Raw genomic sequence first — 24,308 nt, forward strand, 5'->3', positions numbered from 1 at the left:
CACAAATTAGATAAAGGCGAAAAGTGAAGAAGAGAAAGTTAATGAAGAGAATGAACATGTTAAAAGAATGAATAAAAAAAAGGTGGAAAATTAAGTGGAGAGAGAGAGAGAGAGAGAGAGAGAGAGAGAGAGAGAGAGAGAGAGAGAGAGAGAGAGAGAGAGAGAGAGAGAGAGAGAGAGAGAGAGAGAGAGAGAGAGTTGCGTCACACCACCATATGTTTCCCCTTTGGCTTATCAAATTCCCTTCCTTGGCGCCACTCAGTTCTCAAGCCTTTAGCATAATTTTGAATACTTACAGTGGTGATACCGCATTGAGAGAGAGAAAGAGAGAGAGAGATGGGAATGGCCTGTTTTGCGTTGTGAATATATATAGTTCATTATTTTGATCGTCTGTGGGCGACTGCGAAGAGAGTGGAAGGAGATTCTTGGCCAATTAAGAAAGCATTTAGGTGCTATATTCATTCCCTCCTGGGTGTGGAAGAGGCAGGCGAGGAGACGACAAGAAGAGAATGAGGAAAATGGGGCGGAATGAGATGAGGAATAAGGAGATGAAGACGAGGAAAAGGAAGGCGAAGATGATAAGGGAGAGACAGAGATGTGAAAGGAGACAACGAGGAAAAGAAGGTGAGGACGAGAAAGAGACGAGAAGTAGAGGTAGACATGGATGAGGAAACAGAAAACGAGAAGGAGGCGAAGAGGGAAAGGGAAAAGAGGATGAGGAAATAGGAAAAGAGAACGAAGAGGCGAAGAGGAAAAGGGAAATAAGAATGAGAAAAAGGGACAAAAACAAGGAAAACTGAGAAGAGGACAGGAGACAGGGAGGCAAGGAAGAGGGAAATTGAAACTAAAGGGAAAGAAAAAGGAAGGCGAGAACGGAAAGGAGACGCGGAGGAGGAAAAGGAGAGGCGAGAACAATAACAAGCAGAAGGAGGAGGAGGAGGAGGAGGAAGAAGAGGAGATCAGCGGTAATTTATTGTGTTTCTTCTCTCCTTTTTACATTTCTGCTACGGTTATGAGGAAGAGAGAGAAGGAGGAAGAGGAAGAGGAGGAGGAGGAAGAGATAAGGGATTATTTATTAGGTTTACTTTGTCCTTTTCCGCATATTCATATTTAAAAGGTATGGCAAGGAGAAGAAGAAGAGGAGGAGGAGGAGAAGAAGAAGAGGAAGAGGAGGAGGAGGAGGAGGAGAATTTATTAGGTTTATTTTTCCTCCTCTTCACATTTTCACTGGTAAAAGGTATGGAAGGAGAGGAGGAGGAGGACGAGGAGGAGGAGGAGGAGGGAAGGAAGAAAAGATAATAAGTGATTTACTAAATTTCTTCTCTATTTTATTATTATTATTATTTATTTATTTTTATTATTATCAGTATTATTATTCTTTATTATTATTGATTTCACTTATTCCCTTTTCTTTTAATTTAGAATGTTATTTAGTGCTTATGTGTTTTTTCAAGAGCAGTTTGGCTTAAGTCGAAATTATAAGGGAAAGGAAAAGGTAAAGGACGAGAGGGTTGGTAACTTGGTGGGTTTCTCTCCTTTTTTTCAATATTAAAAATCTGATTAAGTTCTTTTTTATGTTTGTTTTGGGAAAGCTACTTCGATTAAGTGGCGATTTCATTATCTTTTTTTCTCTCTCTCTCTTCCTTTCCTTTTTTTTTTTTTTTTTTTTTTGGGCTTTTTTGTATTTTTATTGTTGGAAAGTTAATGGAGTCAGTGTCGGATGTATGTTTTAAGAGACGTGTTTAGATTATACAGCTAAGAGAACCTGAAAAATTTACCTCATTCATCATATTCATCTACTCCCGTCTCTTTCCCTTCCCTTCCTTTTTTAACTAACCCTTCCCTTTCCCTCCTCTCCCCACCCAGCCTAGTTATCAGTGTTATATTTTAGGGAAAGTCGTAAGGATTATACAATATTTAGAGCTTGAAAAACACCCCTTTGCATTCATCACCCTTCTTGCTCACCCTTCATTCCTCCTGCCGTCCTTCTGTCAACACCCCAGCCTCCTCCTTTTCCTCCTCCTCCTCCTCCTCCTCCTCCTCCTCCTCCTCCTCCTCCTCCTCCTCAACTCCCTCGTGTCTGGCAGAAACAGCTCGCCACATGTTCCTAATTATGTTCGTGGTGACTTGCAGTTATATAATTTTGTGGAAAGTTCTTTGAGGTAACGGAAGTGGTAATGGTGGTGGTGGTGGTGGTTATAGTAGTTATGTACAGCTAATACTAATTGTATGTAGTGGTAGTAGCGATGGTTGTAGCAGTGGTAGTGGTAGTAGTAGTAGTGGTAGTAGTAGCAGCAGTAGTAGTAGTAGTAGTAGTAGTAGTAGTAGTAGTAGTAGTAATAGTAGTGATTGTATAAGTTATTGTTCGACCGTGATGACAATATGTACTTAACAGCTGTCGTGTGTGTGTGTGTGTGTGTGTGTGTGTGTGTGTGTGTGTGTGTGTGTGTGTGTGTGTGTGTGTGTGTGTGTGTGTGTTTACCTGTGTACGTAATAAAGATGTTCATATTCAACGGGTCATCTTATTCCAGTCATCCCCCTCCCTTCCTCTCTCTCTCTCTCTCTCTCTCTCTCTCTCTCTCTCTCTCTCTCTCTCTCTCTCTCTCTCTCTCTCTCTCTCTCTCTCTCTCTCTCTCTCTCTCTCTCTCTCTCAGACAGACTGACACACATACACACATACTAAGACATAATTTTCTGAAGATCTGGCTTAGAAAATTGGTCTCGTTTCGTGAACTCCTTATCCTGTGAAGAAAAGGAGAGAGAGAGAGAGAGAGAGAGAGAGAGAGAGAGAGAGAGAGAGAGAGAGAGAGAGAGAGAGAGAGAGAGAGAGAGAGACTAATTCCTTTCTGCCTCGTTTCTTTTTGTTTCTTTTTATTCTCTCTCTCTCTCTCTCTCTCTCTCTCTCTCTCTCTCTCTCTCTCTCTCTCTCTCTCTCTCTCTCTCTCTCTCTCTCTCTCTCTCTCTCTCTCTCTCTCTCCCCTTAACCTTCACCTTTATTCCTTTCCCTCCCACATGTATCCCATTCTTACCTCTTTTAACCTCCCACGTGCCTTGCTTTTCTCGCCTCCTTCAGAAGCAGAAGAGAGTTGAGTGCCTGCCTTCAGGAGCCCCGAGGCGCCGCACCTTTGACAAACATTGAGGGTCATGGACTTAACCTTCCAATCTTACTTTCATAACTTACTGCTCCGCCCTGCCTTTCATGACGCCCCAAGAGCTCTCAGACATGCTCCTGGCTGTGAGGGGCCATGTGGGCGTGTTACCTCTTGCATCTTCTATTTATTTGGTCTTTTTTTGGGTTGTCTTTGGGTTTAGTGTCTCCATCCATTTTTCATGTATAGTCCTGGTTGGTGGTGGTGGTGGTGGTGGTGGGTGGAATCTTCGATGGTTTGGGTGTCCTCAGCTGCAAAACTTAACACGTGGATTTTTTTTCTTTTTTCAACGTGTCCTTTTTTTTTTTTTTTTTTCGTTTCTAGACCGTGGTGCGTTTTAATCAACTGGCCTACATTGACCTACTGATAAATTTTGTTTCGTACTGCTTTTTGCTAATACTTCATGTTTCCTCGGGTAGATTTCTGCCATGAATATCCCGCTCCTTAAGATTTCACCTCCAGAATTACTGCTCCATTGTCATATTGTTTGGCTAGGTTACGTTTGGTCTTTTCTTCTTATTCATCCTAGGTGGAATTGCAATTGCTGATATTTTCATAGAGGAATCTTCGTGAATGGACCTTTTTTTTTTTGGAGTAGAATATTTTTTTAGTAACTGTAGTAACATGTAGCGGTATTGGAAGCCTTAAACTAACATGAAAACACTTCCCCAATCACGCGAGCATTTTCTAACCAAACCTTTACTCACCCATGCCATGATAACACTCCAGGACTAGCCAGCAGCATAACCTCCCTCACCTCACCTGGCTTCCCACTCCCCTAACGCACCCCTTACCTAACATTACCACCCCGCCACACTCCTGCAGTAGCTAGAGGTGAAGCATGACCCTACGACCCTTCCTCCCGCCACTAACCAATGACCCCCGGCAGGCTTCCAAGATTCGGACGCTACCTTCGACCACCTCAAGAACGGCCTGTCCTCCCACCACTTCCCGCTACACGTGTCCAGGCACCACCGCGCGCTGTCCATGCACCAGCGGCCCTTCCTGGCGACCGGCGGGAGGCTGAGAGGCGAGGCGGGAGGAATGAGAGCAAGCAGTTTTCACCACGGGTCCCAGCAGCGCCCAACCTTCCTGTCCCAGTGTCGTGGCCGCCCTTCCCTGCCCCGCTCCCAGCACCCTCTCTGTCCGAGTCCCCTGCAGGAGGAGCATTCCCTTCCCACCAATGGTACTTCACACACCTGGGTTTAACTGGAGCAGGTGAGATGTGGCTTCGCTTTGCTTGAGGTCTATTTGGTGGTTTCTCTCTCTCTCTCTCTCTCTCTCTCTCTCTCTCTCTCTCTCTCTCTCTCTCTCTCTCTCTCTCTCTCTCTCTCTCTCTCTCTCTCTCTCTCTCTCTCTCTCCTCTCTCTCTCTCTCTCTCTCTCTCTCTCTCTCTCTCAAGGTCTGTTGCCTCGTTAGAAAAAATGGAGGGTAAATTTTAGGGACCGAGATGCATGTCTGGAGTTTAGCTAAGGGGAGGAGAGCCATTAGTTGTCTCCTCCCCCTCCCCCTCCTCCTCCTCCAGCACTCACACGCGCATGCACTCTCTCATCAGACGTGTGCCCTTACAATAATCTCGTTGCATGATGATTGCTGTCATTAAGTATTGCTTGTTTGTGTGCATGACAGAGAGAGAGAGAGAGAGAGAGAGAGAGCAGAGAGAGAGAGAGAGAGAGAGAGAGAGAGGAGAGAGAGAGAGAGAGAGAGAGGGTAAAAACCTAGCCACACCATCAATATCAAGTCTTTCATTCTAACTTCCACCACCGCCACCACCACCACCACCACCACCACTGTAAATTCTGTTCATCCATTCACATGTTTCCAGTAAATAAACACACACACACACACACACACACACACACACACACACACACACACACACACACACACGTGCATGCAGATTACCACGTCACCTTGATAATAATGAGGAATAACAATAAGGATGATACCATTTGTGCATTAACAATTAATAATGATAATAATAGTAGTAGTAGTAGTACCAGTAGTAGTAATAGTAGTAGTAATAGTAGTAACAACAGTACCCACTATAACACCCATTATCCCCTACAGCGTCACACTCGGCAGCGGCACAGGGCCATCACGCCCCGTCCCTCGGAGCGTGACGGGTGATGCCCCCCACACGCCAGGTTACCCCGCGGCTCCTCGTCTTAGCCTCCAACCCGTCCCGGCGGCGACCTTCCTCGTCCTCGTCTGGGTCCTCGTCGTTTAATGTTGTCCTGCTCGCCATCATCGTCCTCCTCCTCCTCCTCCTCCTCCTCCTCCTCCTCCTCCTCCTCCTCCTCCTCCTCCTCCTCCTCTTCATCCTCTTCGTCATCGTCGTCAACGTCGTTCTCCTCCTTTTCTTCCTCTCCTCCTCATCCACGTCTGTGTAAATAAAATGGGAGACGAAATAGTGAATGAGGAGAGGAGTTGAATAAAGGAGGAAGAATGCGAAAATATAAATAACTGTAAGAAGAGGAGGAGGAGAAGATACAAGAAGAAGAAATGGACAACAACTTTGAAAACTCATTCAATTTAATATATGTTTGATGCCTCGTGTTTGCATGTATGTGTGTGTGTGTGTGTGTTCAGAGAGAGAGAGAGAGAGAGAGAGGAGAGAGAGAGAGAAGAGAGAGAGAGAGAGAGAGAGAGAGAGAGAGAGAGAGAGAGAGAGAGAGAGAGAGAGAGAGAGAGAGAGAGAGAGAGAGAGAGAGAGAGAGAGAATGTATGTTTTAATTTCCGTCGTGTAAATACTCACTCCACTTTTAAAATTCCATACATATCAAAGTGTGTGAGTGTGTGTGTGTGTGTGTGTGTGTGTGTGTGTGTGTGTGTGTGTGTGTGTGTGTGTGTGTGTAAGTGAGATTGCTATCCCGTATGTACATCATCTACTAAAACAACATCAACAGAAACAACAACAAGAAAAACAAACAAACAAACAAACAAACAAACAACAACAAAGAAACTATCTGTGAATGTAATTGATTTAGTCTTCTTCACAATTCTTTTCACTCTCTCATGCTGTCTCATTTCGTTTAAACCTTTTTCCATCAGTTTCTTTTTCCACCTGGCTGTTATTCAACGCCAGAAAGTTTCTCTTACGTTATTTGTTCTCTTTAATTTAATTTTCTTCGGGAGGCGGACTGATAAAGAAAAGCTAATTAAGGTTATGTGTGTGTGAGAGAGAGGGGGAGAGAGGATATTCACAAGCGTGCTCTATACTACCAATGCTGCAATCGTCTAAATATGAGCATAAAAGTTAAGCCACACAGAAACAGAAAAGCCACCCCTCAACAGAAAAGGCCACCGTCACTTGCCTCTCTTCCCTGCGTGTTGTGTGGGCGAGTACCGGAGCGAGGGACCTGGGGACTCCCTCCTCTGTGTGTGTCCTTTGAAACCAGGCTCCATAATCTGAAACGCTTCTGTGCTTCACCCAGCCTACTTTCAAAAGGCTCTAATTGAAGTGATACGTGTTAAGTGTGTTTTTACGGTTTTAGGGACAGATTAACAAGATTTTTATACAGTTATCTGGAGAAACGCTTCGGAAAACTCAGCTTATCGTCTCTGTGGCTTTTGAAAATAGCGGTGAGAGAGCAAAGCGTTTCAGAGCACAGGCCAAGGTGTGGAGGTGGAGGGAAGACGTGCTGGCCAGGGTGTTCTCCATCAATTATGTGGTTGTCTTGTCTTGCTAACTTGTCTTAAAGGGGGAGTGTTGGCTTGGTATAGAGAGAGATGCAGTTTAATGTTATCGTTTTTTTTTATTTGAAATTTTAGTGTTTTTATTATTATTATTATTATTGCTGGTAGTAGTAGTAGTAGTAGTAGTAGTAGTAGTCGTAGCATTTATTATTATTATTTCTTTCATTGATTTTTTTCACTTACTATCATTACTGCTGTTGGGGCTGTAACTGTTGTTGTTACTGTTGATGTCATTACTGTTGTTATTGTTGTTCTTGCTGATATTCATTACTATTATTATTATTATTATTATTATTATTATTATTATTATTGTTATTATTATTATTATTATTATTATTATTATTATTATTATTATTGTTGTTGTTATAATGGTTGTCGTAAATATTTTAATTATTATTGTTCTTATTATTCTTGGTAGTAGTAGTAGAAAGAGAGATGTGATTGTGTCGATAATTTTAAGGTTCTTCAATGCTCAAAAGGCTTTAAAGCGTGATAGTAGAGAGAGAGAGAGAGAGAGAGAGAGAGAGAGAGAGAGAGAGAGAGAGAGAGAGAGAGAGAGAGAGAGAGAATATTAAAGATTCCTAAACATGGAGTGGTGTGTGTGTGTTTGTGTGTGTGTGTGTGTGTGTGTGTGTGTGTGTGTGTGTGTGTTATACCCATAAGATGAAGAATGATGAATAAAAGAGTGAATGTGACAATAACCATGATGAATGGGGACTGAAAAGTGAGATAGTGAGATTAACTACGACTATTTTGAAGCGAGGCAGTGGAAAAACGGACGGTAAAAAGAGAGACACACATTTTAGAAGCTTGGAATGCTGCAATGTATGGACACCTTACCTGGCACTGATGGTAACGCACGTGTGAATGAATGACATTGCTTGAATAAGTAAGTGAATAAATAACTACTCCATGATGAATATACAGGGAATACATAATGGAAATAGAGATAATAATAATAATAATAATGATAATAATAATAATAATAATAATAAAGTAGAGGAGGTGAAAGATAATAATAAGTGATAATGTAGCGAAAAAGGGAAAAAAAAAACTAATAAATAACTCACAGGACCATCAGTGTATAAAGACTGTATAATGTAAATGAATAAATGAAATATACTGTAATTGTGAAGAAAACAACACGTCTTATACACGAACTGCTCAGTTTGGGAAGGGGAGGTGGAAGTAAGTGATGGAGGGAAGGGAGAAACGGAGGGACAGGTAGGTGGGTGGAGACATCACCTTTCTTCCCTCCCTCCCTCCACCTTCCCTCCACATATCCCTCCTACCCCTCCCTTCCTTCCATTCCTTCATCACCCCCTCACCACATACACACTCATCCTACATCCTAACCATTTTCTCCCGCCATTCCCTTTACTAACGTACATTTTCATATATCCACCTACATTGTCTCCTTTGTGTGTGTGTGTGTGTGTGTTTGTTTGTGTTGCAGCTTGAAGTGTACATATGATATTAATAAAAAGACATTTCCTTAATTCATCTTCTTTCTTAATTCCTTACTTCATTCGTTATCACTATCATTTTGTTTTTCTAGTTAATAATTCATGTGTCCAGATTGCCTACGTGCTACCTGCTGCTAATTAAAGAAGGCAGGTAAAAATTTTGGTCTAGTCTTGATTTTCTTGGCAGTGTAATTTTTTTTCTCCAGTTTCTTCACTCGTATTCACTATTTGTATTTTTTTTTTTTTATTTATCATTGCAGCGTGATTTGATTTTTTTTTCTTGCTTGTGTGTGTATGTGAACGTGGCGTCTTGCACTTCAGTGTTAAGATTAATTTCTTTCACTTCTTTTTTTTTCTTTTTTCCGTTAGGGGGAGAGTGTGAAAATATAATTAGGCAACCCTTATTTTCCTTGATACTACTACTACTACTACTACTGCTACTACTACTACTGCCATTACTACTACAATTACTACTACTACTACTACTACTACTACTACTACTACTACTAATACTACTACTATCACTGCTACTACTGCTGCTGCGGCTGAGAGAAGAGACAAATTCTCTCTCTCTCTCTCTCTCTCTCTCTCTCTCTCTCTCTCTCTTTCTGACCTGCTTTTATCAGGGGCCTCCCCATTTTCTGTGGCTCCCAAAAGTTAATTACCGGGACTCAGGGGCAACTTATTAATTTCTCGACTCCTCTCTGGTCACACGTACCACCTCTGCACTCTTTCTAATTAGGAATTCTTCTACTCTTTTTATTAGGATGTGCATCAACGCTAAATGTGAAGTGGGCTTTCATTTTCTTTTTTTTTTCTTGTTCTTGTTCTTGTTTTTTCTTTTTTATTGTTGTTGTTGTTGTTGTTGTTGTTCTTTTCTTCTCCTCCTCCTCCTCCTCCTCCTCCTCCTCTTCGTCCTTCCTTTTCTTCAGCTTTTAGTTTTATAGGTTCAACGTATAGCAACAGAAAACAAAACAAAATAAATAAATAAATAATGACATCAATCAAGCTAGTCTTCAGTCTCATCTGCCAGGCTATGGTGGGCGGAGCAGTGCCGTGTGATAGCCTGATGATGACGTAATTTTCAGTACATCCATCTTTGTATACAATGATAATAATGAAAGCAAGAAAACAGCAAACTTAAATTAAATATGTGGAAATGTGACACCGTTGCTCCGGCAGAACCCAAATGCAGAAAGTGAAAACAAATGATCACATGCACTAGAAAAGTTCCCAGTTCAATAGTGGGAAAGGTAGGTGTCATATTTTAGCACAAAACTCAGGAAACAACTCAAGGGGACGAGGATCTCAGAAGCGATGACGCGGAACAAGTCACAAGAAGAAGCAGAAGTTTCCATCATGGCGGCTCCCATTCTACGTAATCAAATGGACCGAACTAATCCTATCACCAATTTTGGGCTCATTTCGTTTCACTGGAATACATTTGCAAATATCTCAGTATTTCAAGAAAGTTTGGCAAAATCGCAATGAAAGTGTGAACATTGATAGTTTGTTGCCAAGAATGCCAGATGATATAGATAACTATTGTCATAGTTATCTAGGGAACATAAGCGAAATGACTTGTGGATTAGTGATCTGATATGGGCGTTGTAATGGTGGGGACGTCTTGCCACCTGAATAACATATCTTGCTGGACTTGTAATAAGAGTACAACAGAGTGGAAGTCTACTATTAAACGTATACACGGCAGTTCTAAAATCTAGATCCGACCATGAATTTATGTCTCCCGAGGTGTCTACCTATTGTACTATCATTTACTATGTAGCCGATAATCCTAAGGATTTCTTCCATTCCCAGTCTTCCGCGCGAGTTCCATTAATTTCTTCCAGGCTGTGATGGCCAGAGGATTGTGCCCAGGCAGAGGCGGTGAGCAGCGCCGCAACCAGAAAGACCTATCACAGCACCACTGCCTGAATCTTCCCTGATGGCTGCCTGATTCTCTTTTCATCCTTACTAGAAAGTTAGTCGAATAATATTGAAGTAACATTAGTTCTTCCATACGAGCGCTAAGTTATGGTATGTTTAGGTAAATTCGTCAATAACACTGCTGATTCCTTTATTGCGTTAGTCACGATTAGAAAAAAAAAATGTACCAGAAATAAAGTCTGCCCCGAAATAAGTAGGTTAAAGCTGTTCCCATTGTCCCCAGAAACTCCGTTATTTCTACTGAAAACCTCGCTGATAATTCCAGATAAAAGGACTGCATCGCCCTCAGATCAAGGCTATTGTGCGCCACGTGAGCCTCGTCACAACACCGCGGCCTCTGCCTCATGCTCCCCTCTCTGCTTGGTGTCTGCTGCTTGGTTCACTCTTACCAGTAAAACTACTTATATATTTAGAAAGAAAATCACACCGATAATTTCAAATAGGAGGAATGCAATGCTCCAAGATTTGAGGTTGTTGTATGAGCAAAGCTTCCTCTCAACACCGCTCTCCGAGTTTCCAATAATTACGAGTATGTCCGATGCTTGCTGCCTGCTCCTCGATTCATTTACAAGAAAATTATTAATTTACAATGAAAACCGCGTCTATAATTCCAAAGTAGAGGAAAGCTTCGCTCTGAGATTAACCTTTGTCATTGTAAGACCTACGTTTCACTTGTCATTAGGCGGCATTATGATAATTTGCAATAATGAGGTGACTATCAAAGGCAGAAGTGCCCCCACGCAGGGGCTGACCTCGCTCCGCGCCGCCTTTGCCTGGCTAGCCATTGGAAACTTGCTGATAATATCGAGATTGACTTTGAATGAGCAAAATGATGAGTTGCACATGATATATAAATGAGGTTTTTTTTTTAGATGCAACATTATTTACGATGCCAGGCATCCCGGTGAGGCCTGGGGTGGAGGCTTCCTTCGTTTATTATAATGTAAAAACCTTGTGTTTCTTACTTTATATTATTCAAAAGTTCTTCTAAGCGCTAGTATACTTTAGTGGACAAGTGAAAATGCACGTGCAAGTTTTGTGGGGGAGAAGCTATCCTAATTACGAAGTTAATTGATAATTCAAACGACTGGTAAGTAGTTCTTTAATGAGGCTAACAAGGCCCGCTGCATTCTGTAACATTAGGTTCTGTATCACAAAGGTTAGTATTAACATCATATTCATGGAATGTAAAATAATCTAAGGAAGATATACCTGCTCTATAGTGGAGTACAGAACATAGCCACGGGCGTGGTGTACGTGACGGACATCCAGAGGTGGGTGGAGGGAGATGGAAAGCAGGCAGGCAGGAAGGGAGGGGGGATGGGTGGCGTGACGATAACAAGTAGTTAGCCGGCCGGTTGTTTCATGTCCGTGTCCGAAACCATTACAAGGAAAGGAATCAAGCGCGGTATATCATCTGTTTCCTACCAATCTCCTCATCTTTTTCTTAGCGCAGAGATGCAAGTCACTACCTTCAAACTTACCTTGATCTGCCGTGGTGCAGATATGAGGGCGTGAGGTAGGAGTGTGTGAGCCAAAGGAGCAGCAACACATTCGAAGAGACCCCGAGGTAAAGTTGCATCAGCCACAGAAACACCCGGCCTACTTGTTTCTGAGCGGCGGGCGAGAGCGGTGCGTTGTGGTGCGTGGGTGGCGTCGCGGTGAGTGAAGTGATGTGTGTGTTAATTTATCGTTCCCCTCCTGCGTATTCTTCGCGGTGGATTTGGTAAGTACTGCCTGCGGTCAAGTGGACGTTGTTATTTGCGTTAGGCCTCATTAGCGCAGTAATGAAGTACTCGTTATGCTTTGACTTAAGCCACGTGACTTGTTTCCCGTGGATAAGTAGACTGATACATGCTGGCCTCGTTAGTAATGAAGTACTAGCAGAGCATTGATTATAACTACACATTACGAATTGTCTCTCTTCTTTCTGCAGGTGAGTACCCGTATCACAGGTCTCATCGAGGGACAGACAGCGCTGGAGCATCCCTTCGAGAAAAGTAAAGTGAAGATACTGTTTCCTAGGCGTTAGGGCGATAGGCTGAGCGGCTAATCTTTATTGCCTTTCAGGTACAAACTAAATTTCTTTTTCAGGTACATGCTAATGAATGATCTAGTCTTTCCCAGAACAGTAATGCCCCTGTTAGTGTACTGCGACGGCGACCAGATGGAGCCTCATGCCGGTGGAGGAGGACGGTGCTGGTGGCGGGCGTGCTGCTTTCATTTGGTAAGTGATTGGTGGTTTTACATGCACACGGTGTTGCTCTTTCCATACTGTACTAGATTGCTTATCACGCTTTTTTTTTTTTTTTTCTTCAGATGGGCGATGTATTCACTCGACGGTGCTGGTGGGTGTCATGAAGAAATTATCGCAAAGACGCTGGATCAAAATTACACTAGAGTCGCACAGCTGTAAAAGAAGAAATTCGGATGGAAGTCGGGAAATCTCACGGCGTTGTGACATTGGGAAAGGTGAGGAAATGGTTCTGTCTTGCCTCTCAGGTAAAACGAGCGTCCTTTTCTTAAAGTGAAGCAGGTAAGACTTTTTTTTTGAGGAACTAAACATTTTTCTTCCACTTCAAACTAATCTCTCTTAATCTCTATTGCAGGTCAAACTGATCTATCTCTCTCTTGCAGGTCAAACTGATCTATCTCTCTTGCAGGTCAAACTAAACTCTCCCTTGCAGGTCAAACTAATCTCTCTCTCTTGCAGGTCAAACTAATCTCTCTTACAGGTCAAACTAATCTCTCTCTCTTGCAGGTCAAACTAATCTCTCTCTCTTGCAGGTCAAACTAATCTCTCTCTCTTGCAGGTCAAACTAATCTCTCTCTCTTGCAGGTCAAACTAAACTCTCTCTTGCAGGTCAAACTAAACTCTCTCTTGCAGGTCAAACTAAACTCTCTCTTGCAGGTCAAACTAAACTCTCTCTTGCAGGTCAAACTAAACTCTCTCTTGCAGGTCAAACTAATCTCTTACAGGTCAAACTAATCTCTCTCTCTTGCAGGTCAAACTAAACTCTCTCTTGCAGGTCAAACTAAACTCTCTCTTGCAGGTCAAACTAAACTCTCTCTTGCAGGTCAAACTAAACTCACTCTCTTGCAGGTCAAACTAAACTCACTCTCTTGCAGGTCAAACTAAACTCTCTCACTTGCAGGTTAAACTAATCTCTCTCTTGCAGGTCAAACTAAACTCTCTCACTTGCAGGTTAAACTAAACTCTCTCTTGCAGGTCAAACTAAACTCACTCTCTTGCAGGTCAAACTAATCTCTCTCACTTGCAGATTAAACTAATCTCTCTCTTGCAGGTCAAACTAAACTCTCTCTCTTGCAGGTTAAACTAATTTATCTCTCTTGCAGGACAAACTAATCTATCTCTTGCAGGACAAATTAATCTGTCTGTCTCTTGCAGGACAAACTAATCTATCTCTCCCTTGCAGGACAAACTAATCTCTCTCTCTCTTGCAGGACAAACTAATCTCTCTCTTGCAGGGCAAACTAATCTCTCTCTCTCTTGCAGGACAAACTAATCTATCTCTCTCTTGCAGGACAAACTAATCTATCTCTCTCTTGCAGGACAAACTAATCTATCTCTCTCTTGCAGGACAAACTAATCTATCTCTCTTGCAGGACAAACTAACTAATCTATCTCTCTCTTGCAGGACAAACTAATCTATTTCTCTCTTGCAGGACAAACTAATCTATCTCTCTCTTGCAGGACAAACTAATCTATTTCTCTCTTGCAGGACAAACTAACCTATTTATTTCTTGCAGGTCAAACTAATTGATATTTTTATCACTACTTTTAAAGTTTCTTCTCTCTACTCTAATCCTATTACCTAAGGCGTTACCAGGCAACAATGAGCAGCTTGCCACTGTGATACCCCCTCCTTGAGAGGATAATACTCACTTCGGTGAGGGGGACCTGGAGACACACACACCCATACACATGTACATGTAAAGACACTCACTCTCTCTTTCTCTTCTACAATTTTCATCCATACACATGTGCATAAAATGAAACTCGCTCGTTCGCCATCTTCTCTTGTCTATTTTCCTCTTTTCTTTCTCTTTATTTTCCTCTTTCTAGATCTATCTTTTATCTTTTTTCTCAATCTTTCTCTTTATCTTAATCTTTCTCTTCTCTATTCATACTTCTATCTTCTGTCTCATTAGTGTTCTGGATTTAATATCCTGTCTTCTTATTACAGTAAGATCAGCAGCAGTTTATGAAGATGCAGCTGGGGAAGAGTAAGTGGGCTGCCAGCGGGCGAGAGAAGCAACGCTGTTAGTGAGGATAGTGAAGGAGATGGCGAATGAAGATTGTGCTGCAGTTGCGTCTTATGAACTATGTAATGTTAGGTTTTGTCATTATTGTAAGTCATAACGCTTAAAAATAAAATGTGTAACTGATTCCCTTGTGTGTAAATTTGCAGTGTGTGTGTGGGCGGCTTGGTTGGTGAATGTTTTGGTGAGCGGGTTGTAGACTGGAACACAATGAAGCGAGAGACGGTGGTTCACTCTGGTGTTCATACGATTCAAAGCGGGAATATAGGTCCGATCTTGAGCCAAGTTATTTACTAGAATATGAAAATATAATCGAACAACCGAATTCTGTTGACATAAGGTATCGAGGACTTCGGTACCGAGGACTTCATGTAATAAAATATGATTTACCACCGTACAGTTGTAGTTACTACAACTGTACAGTGGGAAACCAAACAACAGAAGAAAGGCTGAAAACTGAGGGACAACGGAAGAATAAGTAAGGGACAACGGAAGAATAAGTAAAATAAATTAATAAAATATTAACAGATCAGGTAAAGTATATACAGAAAATGAGTACAGAGATATCTTCGGATGATGGGGAAAACTATGTAGCAAATGTAATGGAGACGACGAAGAAAAGAGTAGAGAGAAATGAAATTGAGACTTGCATGTGTGATGGGAAAACTTGGAATAGCTTAAATACTGAGAGAGGAATACCGAGGCTGAGAGACGGATGAAATCCTGTTACTGGTAGAACAGAGAGAATAGCATGAGGAAATAGGTTATGACAATTTTTCTTAACATCTCACTTAGCGTACAAAGAAGGAAGATTACAAAGTACCACATTGAACGCATAAGGCAGAGGTGACATCAGACAATAAGGAAGGTAAATCGCATTAATGAACCCTGCTAACGGTGTACTGGAGTTCTAAGAATAAAGGGATTTATACGAGACAGACTCTGCCATAAACAATCAACACGGAAGCCTCACATCCGCATGAAGCAGGCAACCGCTGCTTCATTACAGGAGCGAGGAAGCTACACTGGCAGCCACTGGATATGACGGAGTTATTCACTATAGTGAATTTACTGGTTCTCTCTCTCTCTCTCTCTCTCTCTCTCTCTCTCTCTCTCTCTCTCTCTCTCTCTATATATATATATATATATATATATATATAGTGGTAGATGATCGTAATAAGCACTGTAATCAGGTTGTTACTCCTGAGTCAATAAGGAACTTCAAAAGATTAGACAAATTTATGTGTTAAGATGATAGGCAGTTGGAAGAAGATATTGTTGTTTGTTTGAGTTAATTTATTCCACACAAATGCGTCATACTAATACATTACATCAGATCACAATGTAAATAAAAATATGAAAATGTGCATTTGTGTACACTAAGGAGGAGAGGGCTACTGAAAGAAATAGCGGGGACAGCGGCCGATTGAAAAAAAAAATTGATGTCATCATTTGCCGAGAGAGAGAGAGAGAGAGAGAGAGAGAGGGTCACTGCTCTTTCGATCTTGCCTCTTAGTGCGGAGAAGCAGAAAGGTGAATATTTCATATTTTCCCTTTGACGTTAAACGGTATGAGGGAATAGGGAAAAATAATCTTTATCATGGAGAAAGCAGACATGAAAACGATAATGAAATAAAACAATAACTTTTATATTTCTAGTGTGGCGGTGACAGCGGAGAGTGACGGTGACGTAACAGGTGAGGTGCGTGAAGGAGTTTGGAAAATGAACAGGATATAAGCCAGGAAACCTCTCTATGAATTAAATGTTCAACTAAATAAAGTGTAATAGTGAAGGTTAGATGTGTATTATTTTTCCTGAAGATTTACGATACTATACGTCAAGATACGATAATTTTGGCGGCTCGGTACGACAACGTGGGCTATAAAAGTTAACATTCCTAGGTCACATGTTTCCATCATGGCGGTGAATGCGGGTGTTTACTTGGCTCCTGGCTGGGAAAAGGCGAAAACTGACCATAGCGGGAGTACTGTGCTTGGAATAGTGACACGGAGAACTGTGACACGCCCACCATTCACTATAGAGGCGGCAAAAGGGATGAGAGCCTTGGAAATAACATTATCTTCACTCTACTGAGCTGTGCACGGCGCCTTCCCCACCTCGTGTTGGTTACCCGTGGACGTGCTGACTGTTGAGATCAAGGTAAGCAGTTATAGTCTAGATTTAACGTATATTTCCGTATGTCCAAGAACTCCCAGTGTTGTATTGCATTACTGTCCATCAGCTGAATCAGTAGAATTATGTGGAGTAGGAATAGATGGAATGGTAAGATAAGGTGTACCGTAGGAAGTTGGAACTGACGTCACGGCCGCTCTGCTGTTTACTTCCCATCCCCCCGCCATTCCACAGCTGAATAATGTGCACTGCTAAACCAGACTTACGCCATACTATACCTAACAAAATATTAACTAAGTTGTTAATCCCCCAACTGTCCTTCAGGTGGATTCGATGATATAATTAGGATATTTAAGGTCCATCAAATATGCCAAAATAAGGGTGTGCGTCCTACTTGGCCCATTGTCAATTCGAACCATTCTCTATTACCTGGTGAACCAACTCGGACCATCAGCTCAGTTTAACTATCACCGGCCACAACAAACTGAACAGCCTCATCCAAGATATGACACACTGACATATTCTTCTGAACAGCCAAACTCAAGGGTGTTCACGCAGCTCGGATACACACCCATCTGAGGTTCAGTCATTGCCCGTGTGTAATTTTGAAGGACCAACTAGTAATTGACTTTCGGTAGGTTGGACATCTCCCTCCCCTCTTCCTCTCCTGAACATCCCCCAACCCACTCCTCTTTCCACTTCTCCCTCACCCCGATAAACTACCCAACGAGGCAGACTTACCACCCTAACCTCCTCCTTCCATCTCCCCCAATACCTCCTCCCACTTCCTCCTAGTTACACTCAACCCACCCACTCATCCAGCCAGCCATTGTCACCCTCCCTCCTCCCTTCCCATTTATTGCCTCGCATTTCTGTGACGCAACTTTTTATCATCTCCCTAGTGCAATATTCGCGTGGCTGATTGAAAATTTACTTAGTACGACACCAAAAGGAAAAAGAAAGGAAGGAAGATTTGATAATAAAGATAGCAAGACACACTTTATTACTTTTATATATTGCAGTAAGCTTATCATAAGGTTCTTGTTGGCTGAGGGTTTAGTTGTCATGGTGATCAGATGAGAGAGTTGGTATGCTGTGTGTTGTGTTTGTGAGATGTGTTAGGCTGTGTGCTGTGCGTTAGAGATGTGTTATGGTGTGTGTGTGCTATGACGAGTGCTGCATTAGGCTGTGTTTTGTGTGCGAGAGCTGTGTTAGGCTGTGTTTTGTGTGTGCTGTGTTAGGCTGTGTTTTGTGTGAGTGGTGTTAGGCTGTTTTGTGTGCGAGAGCTGTGTTAGGCTGTGTTTTGTGTGTTTCGTGTGAGTGCTGTGTTAGATTGTGTTTTGTGAGCGAGAGCTGTGTTAAGGCTGTGTTTTCTGTTTCGTGTGAGTGCTGTGATAGGCTGTTTTGTGTGGGAGAGCTGTGTTAGGCTGTGTTTTCTGTTTCGTGTGAGTGCTGTGATAGGCTGTGTTATGTGTGTGAGTGGTGTGTTAGGCGGTGTGTGCTGTGGTGAGTGCTGTTAGGCTGTGTTTATTGTGTGCAAGGTGTCTTATAATGTATATATTGTGGTGAAAGATGTTATAGTGCTTGTGCTGTGATGAATGCTGTGCTAGGCTACGTGTGTGTGTGTGTGTGTGTGTGTGTGTGTGTGTTGTTCTAAACTGTGTCTGTACTTTGATGAGTGCTGTGCCAGAGTGTACATAGCGCTGCAGCTGACCTAACCCAACCTAACACAACCCTGTTAGAAATTTGACGTACTGTGATATAATGTAACATGAGAATAACACAAAATCGGCTAATTATTTAGATTCTTCTGGAGTTTATTTATCGAAGCGTTATCATGAGTGTTTTTTTTATTATGTTTATTGACTTGTTTATCAGTTATTTGTTTATTTTACTAATTTTTGTACCCTTGTCTGATCCCTCATATTCATAATACATATAAGAAAAAGAGGGAAAGGAAAGGTAAAAAAAAGTGTGAGTGTGTGTGTGTGTGTGTGTCACGCTATAATGGGAAGCCAGCCAGCGACAGATTGGTGGCAGCAAGAATATTAATTAAGTTTCCCGGGAAGGATAAAAGGTAATGAAAGAAATACTGAAAAAAAAAAAAAAAAAAAAATCCAGAGTGAATTCAGAATGTTTTTTTTAAGGTCTTTCTTTTTGACTTGTGAAAGAAAAAAAGAAAGAAAAGAATAAAGAATAAAATGAAAGAGTTCCAACCCTCTTGATGATATTTCACGATTCGTCGCATGAATGAAATTTTGTAGGCAGGAGAGTGTAGGTAAAATGTAAAGGCTTTTTTCTTTTAGCATTCAAGAGATGAAACTATTAATAATGATGAAAGTATAGGAGAGAGAGAGAGAGAGAGAGAGAGAGAGAGAGAGAGAGAGAGAGAGAGAGAGAGAGAGAGAGAGAGAGAGAGAGAGAGACACTGGGAAGCTCCTTACATTAATTCATTACATAAGCTCCAGGCAGGGCTAATTAAAGTTGGTGGCAATAACTTCACACATAACTAGTCACGCGGGAACTTCATAAGAATTCACCGCCTGATTTAGTTTTCTAAAGGGACAAACTGACGAATTGGAAGAGCAAGTCGTGGTGGGAGAGGAGGAACGGGGGGCGTGACTCATAACCTTTAGAACCCCCCCTAGAAGGAGAATAAGGTTAAACGAAGTGATTATGGTGGTGGTGGTGGTGATGATTTAGTGAGCGAGTTATGTAAGGCACGCAGCATCAGCCCTCTTGCCCCGACTAGGGATACGGAAAGAGCACTACCTCTCCTGTCTAAAAAATTTGCCTGGCCTTCGTTACTGTAGTGATGATTTGATAAAGAGTCTGTATCTTTAAAGAATGAGTTGAAATATCATGCGAATCTGAATAATAATACCTGTAGTTATTTATCTATTTATTAACTTTTTTTTTTCGTTTCCTTTCTTAGTGGGTTGACAGGGAGATGAAGAGATTAAGAGAAGAATAAGAAGGAAAGTGTTTGAAATTTAATAAGTGGACGAATAAAAGAAAACGTATAAAGACAGGCAACTAAACTGATCCTCTATAGTACCCTTTGAAAATACCCCCTCATGAAAACCCAAAGTGTTTAAGAATACAAGGCAGTTTTATTTGATCACCTCACTCCTCAGACTAATGCCAAGTACTGAACTCTTCCCTTACATCCCCCTTGCAGGAAGAGTGGGTCGTCCAGGCAACTCTTTGGAGTGTTGATGTAATCTCTCATTTACACCACTTAAACATGCAGGGGAAGTAAAATGGTATCTTCTGTTCCCTCGTTGGGTCTTATTACCTGTTGATAGGGTGTTAGGTGGATATATGTGCATGTAGTAATAGTAGCACTAGTTTTAGTAGCAGTGGTGGTGGTGATGGTGGCATCATTCCATCCGCATAATACATTTTACGCCCAAACAGAGCAGTATACCGTAGAAAGTTACCATTTTCTTCAAAACCCTAATTCTCGTATGTCGTGTAAGAAAACAGTATTTTATTGGGAAACTATACTAGTACAGATCATGCTAAAATAAGTAAATATATATATATATATATATATATATATATATATATATATATATATATATATATATATATATATATATATATATATATATATATATATATATATATATATATATACACCCCTTGCAGGAAGAGTGGGTCGTCCAGGCAACTCTTGGGTGTTGATGTAATCTCTCTCTCACTTAGACCACTTAAACATGCAGGGGAAGTAAAATCGTATCTTCCGTTCCCTCATTGGGAATATAATATATATATATATATATATATATATATATATATATATATATATATATATATATATATATATATATATATATATATATATATATATATATTATTTATTTATTTATGTATTTATTTTATTATTTTATTATTATTATTATTTATTATTATTATTTTGTTTTTCATGCAGCGTAGCAGTGCGTGTGTCCCTGTGTGTCTAGGAGTGATAAGGACGCTGCAAAACTTCGGTGCTTTTTAGATGTAAATGGGTGACGATTCCAAAGATATCAATGGTGTTTCTGGAAATAGACAAGATAGAGAGGCATAGGAACATATTAACTTTGTATGCGCTCATGTTTTGCCTTCCTTACGCCTCACAGTGTGGCTCGGGTCATTAACTTCCCTGCCTTTTCATACTTTTACTGTCTTACATCTTGTCTCTTGTCATAACTCTTTTTAAACTTGTCTCTTCACAATTTGTGTTTTATCTTGTTTCTTCAAAACTCCTATACATTTTGTATCTCTTCATAACTGATACATGTTGTGTCTATTCAAATGCTTATACATTTTTTTAATTCATAATCTGATACATCTTATCCTTTTCATAAGCAATACACCTTGTCCCTTTCGTATCATTCTTATAGATTGCGTCTTTATTCATCTTTCATTCATTCGTCTTTATATATCTTGCTGTGTGGCTCTCTCTCTCTCTCTCTCTCTCTCTCTCTCTCTCTCTCTCTCTCTCTCTCTCTCCTGGAATTTCTATCGCATACATAAAACTGAGTGGTCATTGGTTCCAATCCTGGGCTGGGCGGGGACAAAGTGCGCATTAGTCTCTCCTTTCACGCTGCGGCTGGCGGATCATTGGGCGCTGGATGGGTACTGGAGGGAAGCCCAGGAGAGGCGACCCTTGCGATCCATGTTTCGTGGCAGGTGCGGGAAGCTTCTACCACACCAGTTCTCGTATATGTGTGCTTTTTTTTTTTTTACACAAGACTTGAAATAAGAACGTGAAAAGAATGAATGATGATAACAAAAAAAAAATAAATAAATAAAATAAATAAATAAATGAATAGGTAAATCAAAGAAATGTGCAAATAAATGAAGTTAAATACAAGTTGAATTGTAGATCAAATGAATGAAATAAAACAATATCAAATAAAAGAAAAGATAAATAAGTCAAATAAATAAATACACAGGTAAATAAATGAAAAAAAAAAGTCATGATTACCGTGATATGTTTTGAAGTCAGTTAGTCAGTCAGTCAGTCAGTCAGTCAGTCAACCAGTCAGTCAGTCAACCAGTCAGTCAGTCAGTCAGTCAACCAGTCAGTCAGTCAGTCAGTCAGTCAGTCAACCAGTCAGACAGTCAGTCAATCAGTCAACCGGTCAGTCAGTCAATCAGTCATTCAACCAATCATATTTCAAACTACTTCCACACTCACTGAAACAACTGGGGGTTTATTTTGCTACACACATGCATCAATACATTCAACAACACGTATTACACATCACCCCCAATAAGCAGTGTTACATGTCCATTACATAATCCATCTTACTGAATCATCCCAGCGAGTGTTAGTGATAAACGTTCACTGAGATGGTGAATTACAGAAGGAAGCAGGTAGGCGGCGTGTGTGTGTGTGTGTGTGTGTGTATTGCTGCGTCAGAAGTGATACAACTGAGGAATGCTGGGAATAGAACTTCGACTGGAACTGTCCTTCGACGAGAGAGAGAGAGAGAGAGAGAGAGAGAGAGAGAGAGAGAGAGAGAGAGAGAGAGAGAGAGAGAGAGAGAGAGAGAGAGAGAGAGAGGTTAATTCCAAGGATATTCAGAAAGATTGAGAATTTGTATACATATTCAAAGTAATTACGTGATTACCTGTTGGAGTCGCGGTGCTCAGGTAATTGTAAGAAGTGAGTGGATGATTTAAATGAGTGGTTTGTTGCTCTCTCTCTCTCTCTCTCTCTCTCTCTCTCTCTCTCTCTCTCTCTCTCTCTCTGGTAGGTTGAAGGTCTTACGTTATCTCCTCCTCCTCCTCCTCCTCCTCCTCCTCCTCCTCCTCCTCCTCCTCCTCCTCCTCCTCCTCCTCCTCCTCCTCCTCCTCCTCCTCCCCCTCCTCCTCCTCCTCCTTCACCACCACCACCACCACCAGAGTAAGGCCGTGGCTAGACAGGCGTCACTTCCCCACGTTAGAGACCTAATTCCTCATTAACTCATTTCTCTGTCACTAGATGTCTCTCGCTCCTCTCTAGCCTGGCTTAAGGGGACGCCGCCGAGGCCTGGATAAGCGCAGATTGCATTTCGCCCCTTGTGACAGGTGTGACGGGCTCTCAATGCCGCGGTAATCATAGGTGTTGGGGCGTTGGGTTGGAAGTGCTGGGAGGAATGTGTGTGGCTTAGTCTTGTCTTGTCTCTTTCGTATGTTCTGATTGATTATATGAGTGTTTTTATTTATTTATTTATTTATTTATTTATTTATTTTTAGTCTTTTGTGGTGGTGCTGGTGGTGGTGATGCCAGTATAGTTGGTGGTGAGGGTGGTGGTAATGTAGTTGGTGTTAATACAATGATGCTGGTGGTGGTGGTGATGCTGGTGGTGGTAGTAGTGAGGATTCGTGACTGATCTGTAACTGTGTGTATGCATCTGACTCATTGTGCTTTTATCGTTATTGCTGTGTGTATTATTATTATTATTGTGTATCTATTATTGTGTGTATTATTATTACGTGTGTCAAGGAGACTGACCAGCGGCACCAATGACTGAGTAAATAAGATAAAGTAAAAGTAACAATAAAAAATAGCGAAAAGACTGATGGCATAAATAAAAAAAAAAAAGATTGCAATTTTTTTTAATTAGAAGAACGAAGCCGGAAAAAAATAACAACGATAACAGAATAACGAACTGTACTATCAATTTGCGCGAATTGAAACAAATAAAAGAAAAAAAAATATTAACAAGCCTATTAGAGGAAAAGCGCACTTGTGTTAATTTAGGGGGGACAAGGAAGAAGAGGCGAGACTGAGGTGGTGTGGCCGTGAGCTGTCCAGTCCTTAGTGTTCGTGTGTGTGTTCGTGGGATCAGTCTTTGCAACGCCTCTCACTGCTTTGTTGCTTTTAACTGTTGATTCTTACTGTTGCCCGTGTTTCTGCTGCTGCTGTTGTTGTTATTGTTGTTGTTGTTGTTGTTGTTGTTGTTGTTGTTGGTGGTGGTGGTGGTGTTATTGTTGCTGTTGCTATTATTGTTCGTGTTCCTTTTAAGGTTCTTGTTTTTCTTGCTGTAGCTGTTGCTGTAGCAGATCTTGCTCTTGTTGTTGTTGTTAATATTCGCTTGTTGTTGTTGTTGTTGTTGTCGATAAGCACGTGGTGAGGAGCATGCTAGCGATGAAGCCGCCTCGTATAAGGAAGAGACAAAGACCAAATAAAAGTTGATGGATGTACTGAATAGACAAATGAAATTGGAGATAAATGCATGAGAGTGAAGGAATAAGTCAATAATTCAATCAGTGAGCGAAAAGAAACACACAAAAATTATTAGGAAACTGGATAGAAAAAAAAAAAAAAAAAAAGAAAAAAATAGATATGCTTTGAATTCAATAAGATAGGTCAATTAGCAGGTAATGAAGGCAACACACCTGTGGCCTTTGGAGAACGTGCAGGTGTGGAAGGGACGAACACAACACCTGTACATAACACCTGCACAAACAACACCTGTACCTTTAAAGACACCTGTATAAACACCTCTACAGGCCAGCTGTTCACATAGCCACACACACACACACACACACACACACACACACACACACACACACACACACACACACACACACACACACACACACACACACACACACACACACAGCTCTGTTTACCTCATCATTAGC

The 24,308-nt window shown here is 41.3% G+C and overlaps 2 protein-coding genes and 1 long non-coding RNA gene across 9 annotated transcripts in view; all 3 read left to right on the top strand.

The window, feature by feature from the left end:
• Window positions 1-5,757, top strand: part of LOC135100710 (pyrokinin-1 receptor-like) — a 128,407-nt gene extending 122,650 nt beyond the window's left edge. Inside the window, exons 5-6 of one of the 3 annotated variants that reach the window (XM_064003893.1) lie at window positions 4,039-4,367; window positions 5,220-5,757. In XM_064003893.1, the coding sequence (XP_063859963.1) occupies window positions 4,039-4,358 (320 nt within the window). In that variant the 3' untranslated portion in view covers window positions 4,359-4,367; window positions 5,220-5,757. Of the gene's footprint in view, window positions 1-4,038; window positions 4,368-5,219 lie in introns of those variants that run through there. The other 2 variants (XR_010268886.1, XR_010268885.1) reach the window with 2 other exon arrangements.
• A 5,813-nt stretch (window positions 5,758-11,570) lies between these two features.
• LOC135100336 (uncharacterized) lies at window positions 11,571-14,672 on the top strand. Of its 2 annotated transcripts, XR_010268617.1 has the most exons (4): window positions 11,571-11,987; window positions 12,198-12,488; window positions 12,581-12,733; window positions 14,470-14,672. It is a non-coding gene; the product is annotated as an uncharacterized LOC135100336 (long non-coding RNA). The 2 variants fall into 2 exon arrangements; XR_010268616.1 differs by having other exon boundaries at window positions 11,574-11,987; window positions 12,581-14,672.
• A 1,763-nt stretch (window positions 14,673-16,435) lies between these two features.
• The window catches only part of LOC135100711 (neuropeptide CCHamide-1 receptor-like), a 186,088-nt gene continuing 178,215 nt past the window's right edge, over window positions 16,436-24,308 (top strand). For all 4 annotated transcript variants that reach the window (XM_064003897.1, XM_064003898.1, XM_064003895.1 and 1 more), the window contains exon 1: window positions 16,436-16,706. The gene's annotated coding sequence lies outside the window, so the exon portion shown is untranslated. The remainder of the gene's footprint in view (window positions 16,707-24,308) is intronic.

The sequence above is a fragment of the Scylla paramamosain genome, chromosome 5 (assembly GCF_035594125.1).
Source record: "Scylla paramamosain isolate STU-SP2022 chromosome 5, ASM3559412v1, whole genome shotgun sequence".
Taxonomy (NCBI): domain Eukaryota; kingdom Metazoa; phylum Arthropoda; class Malacostraca; order Decapoda; family Portunidae; genus Scylla; species Scylla paramamosain.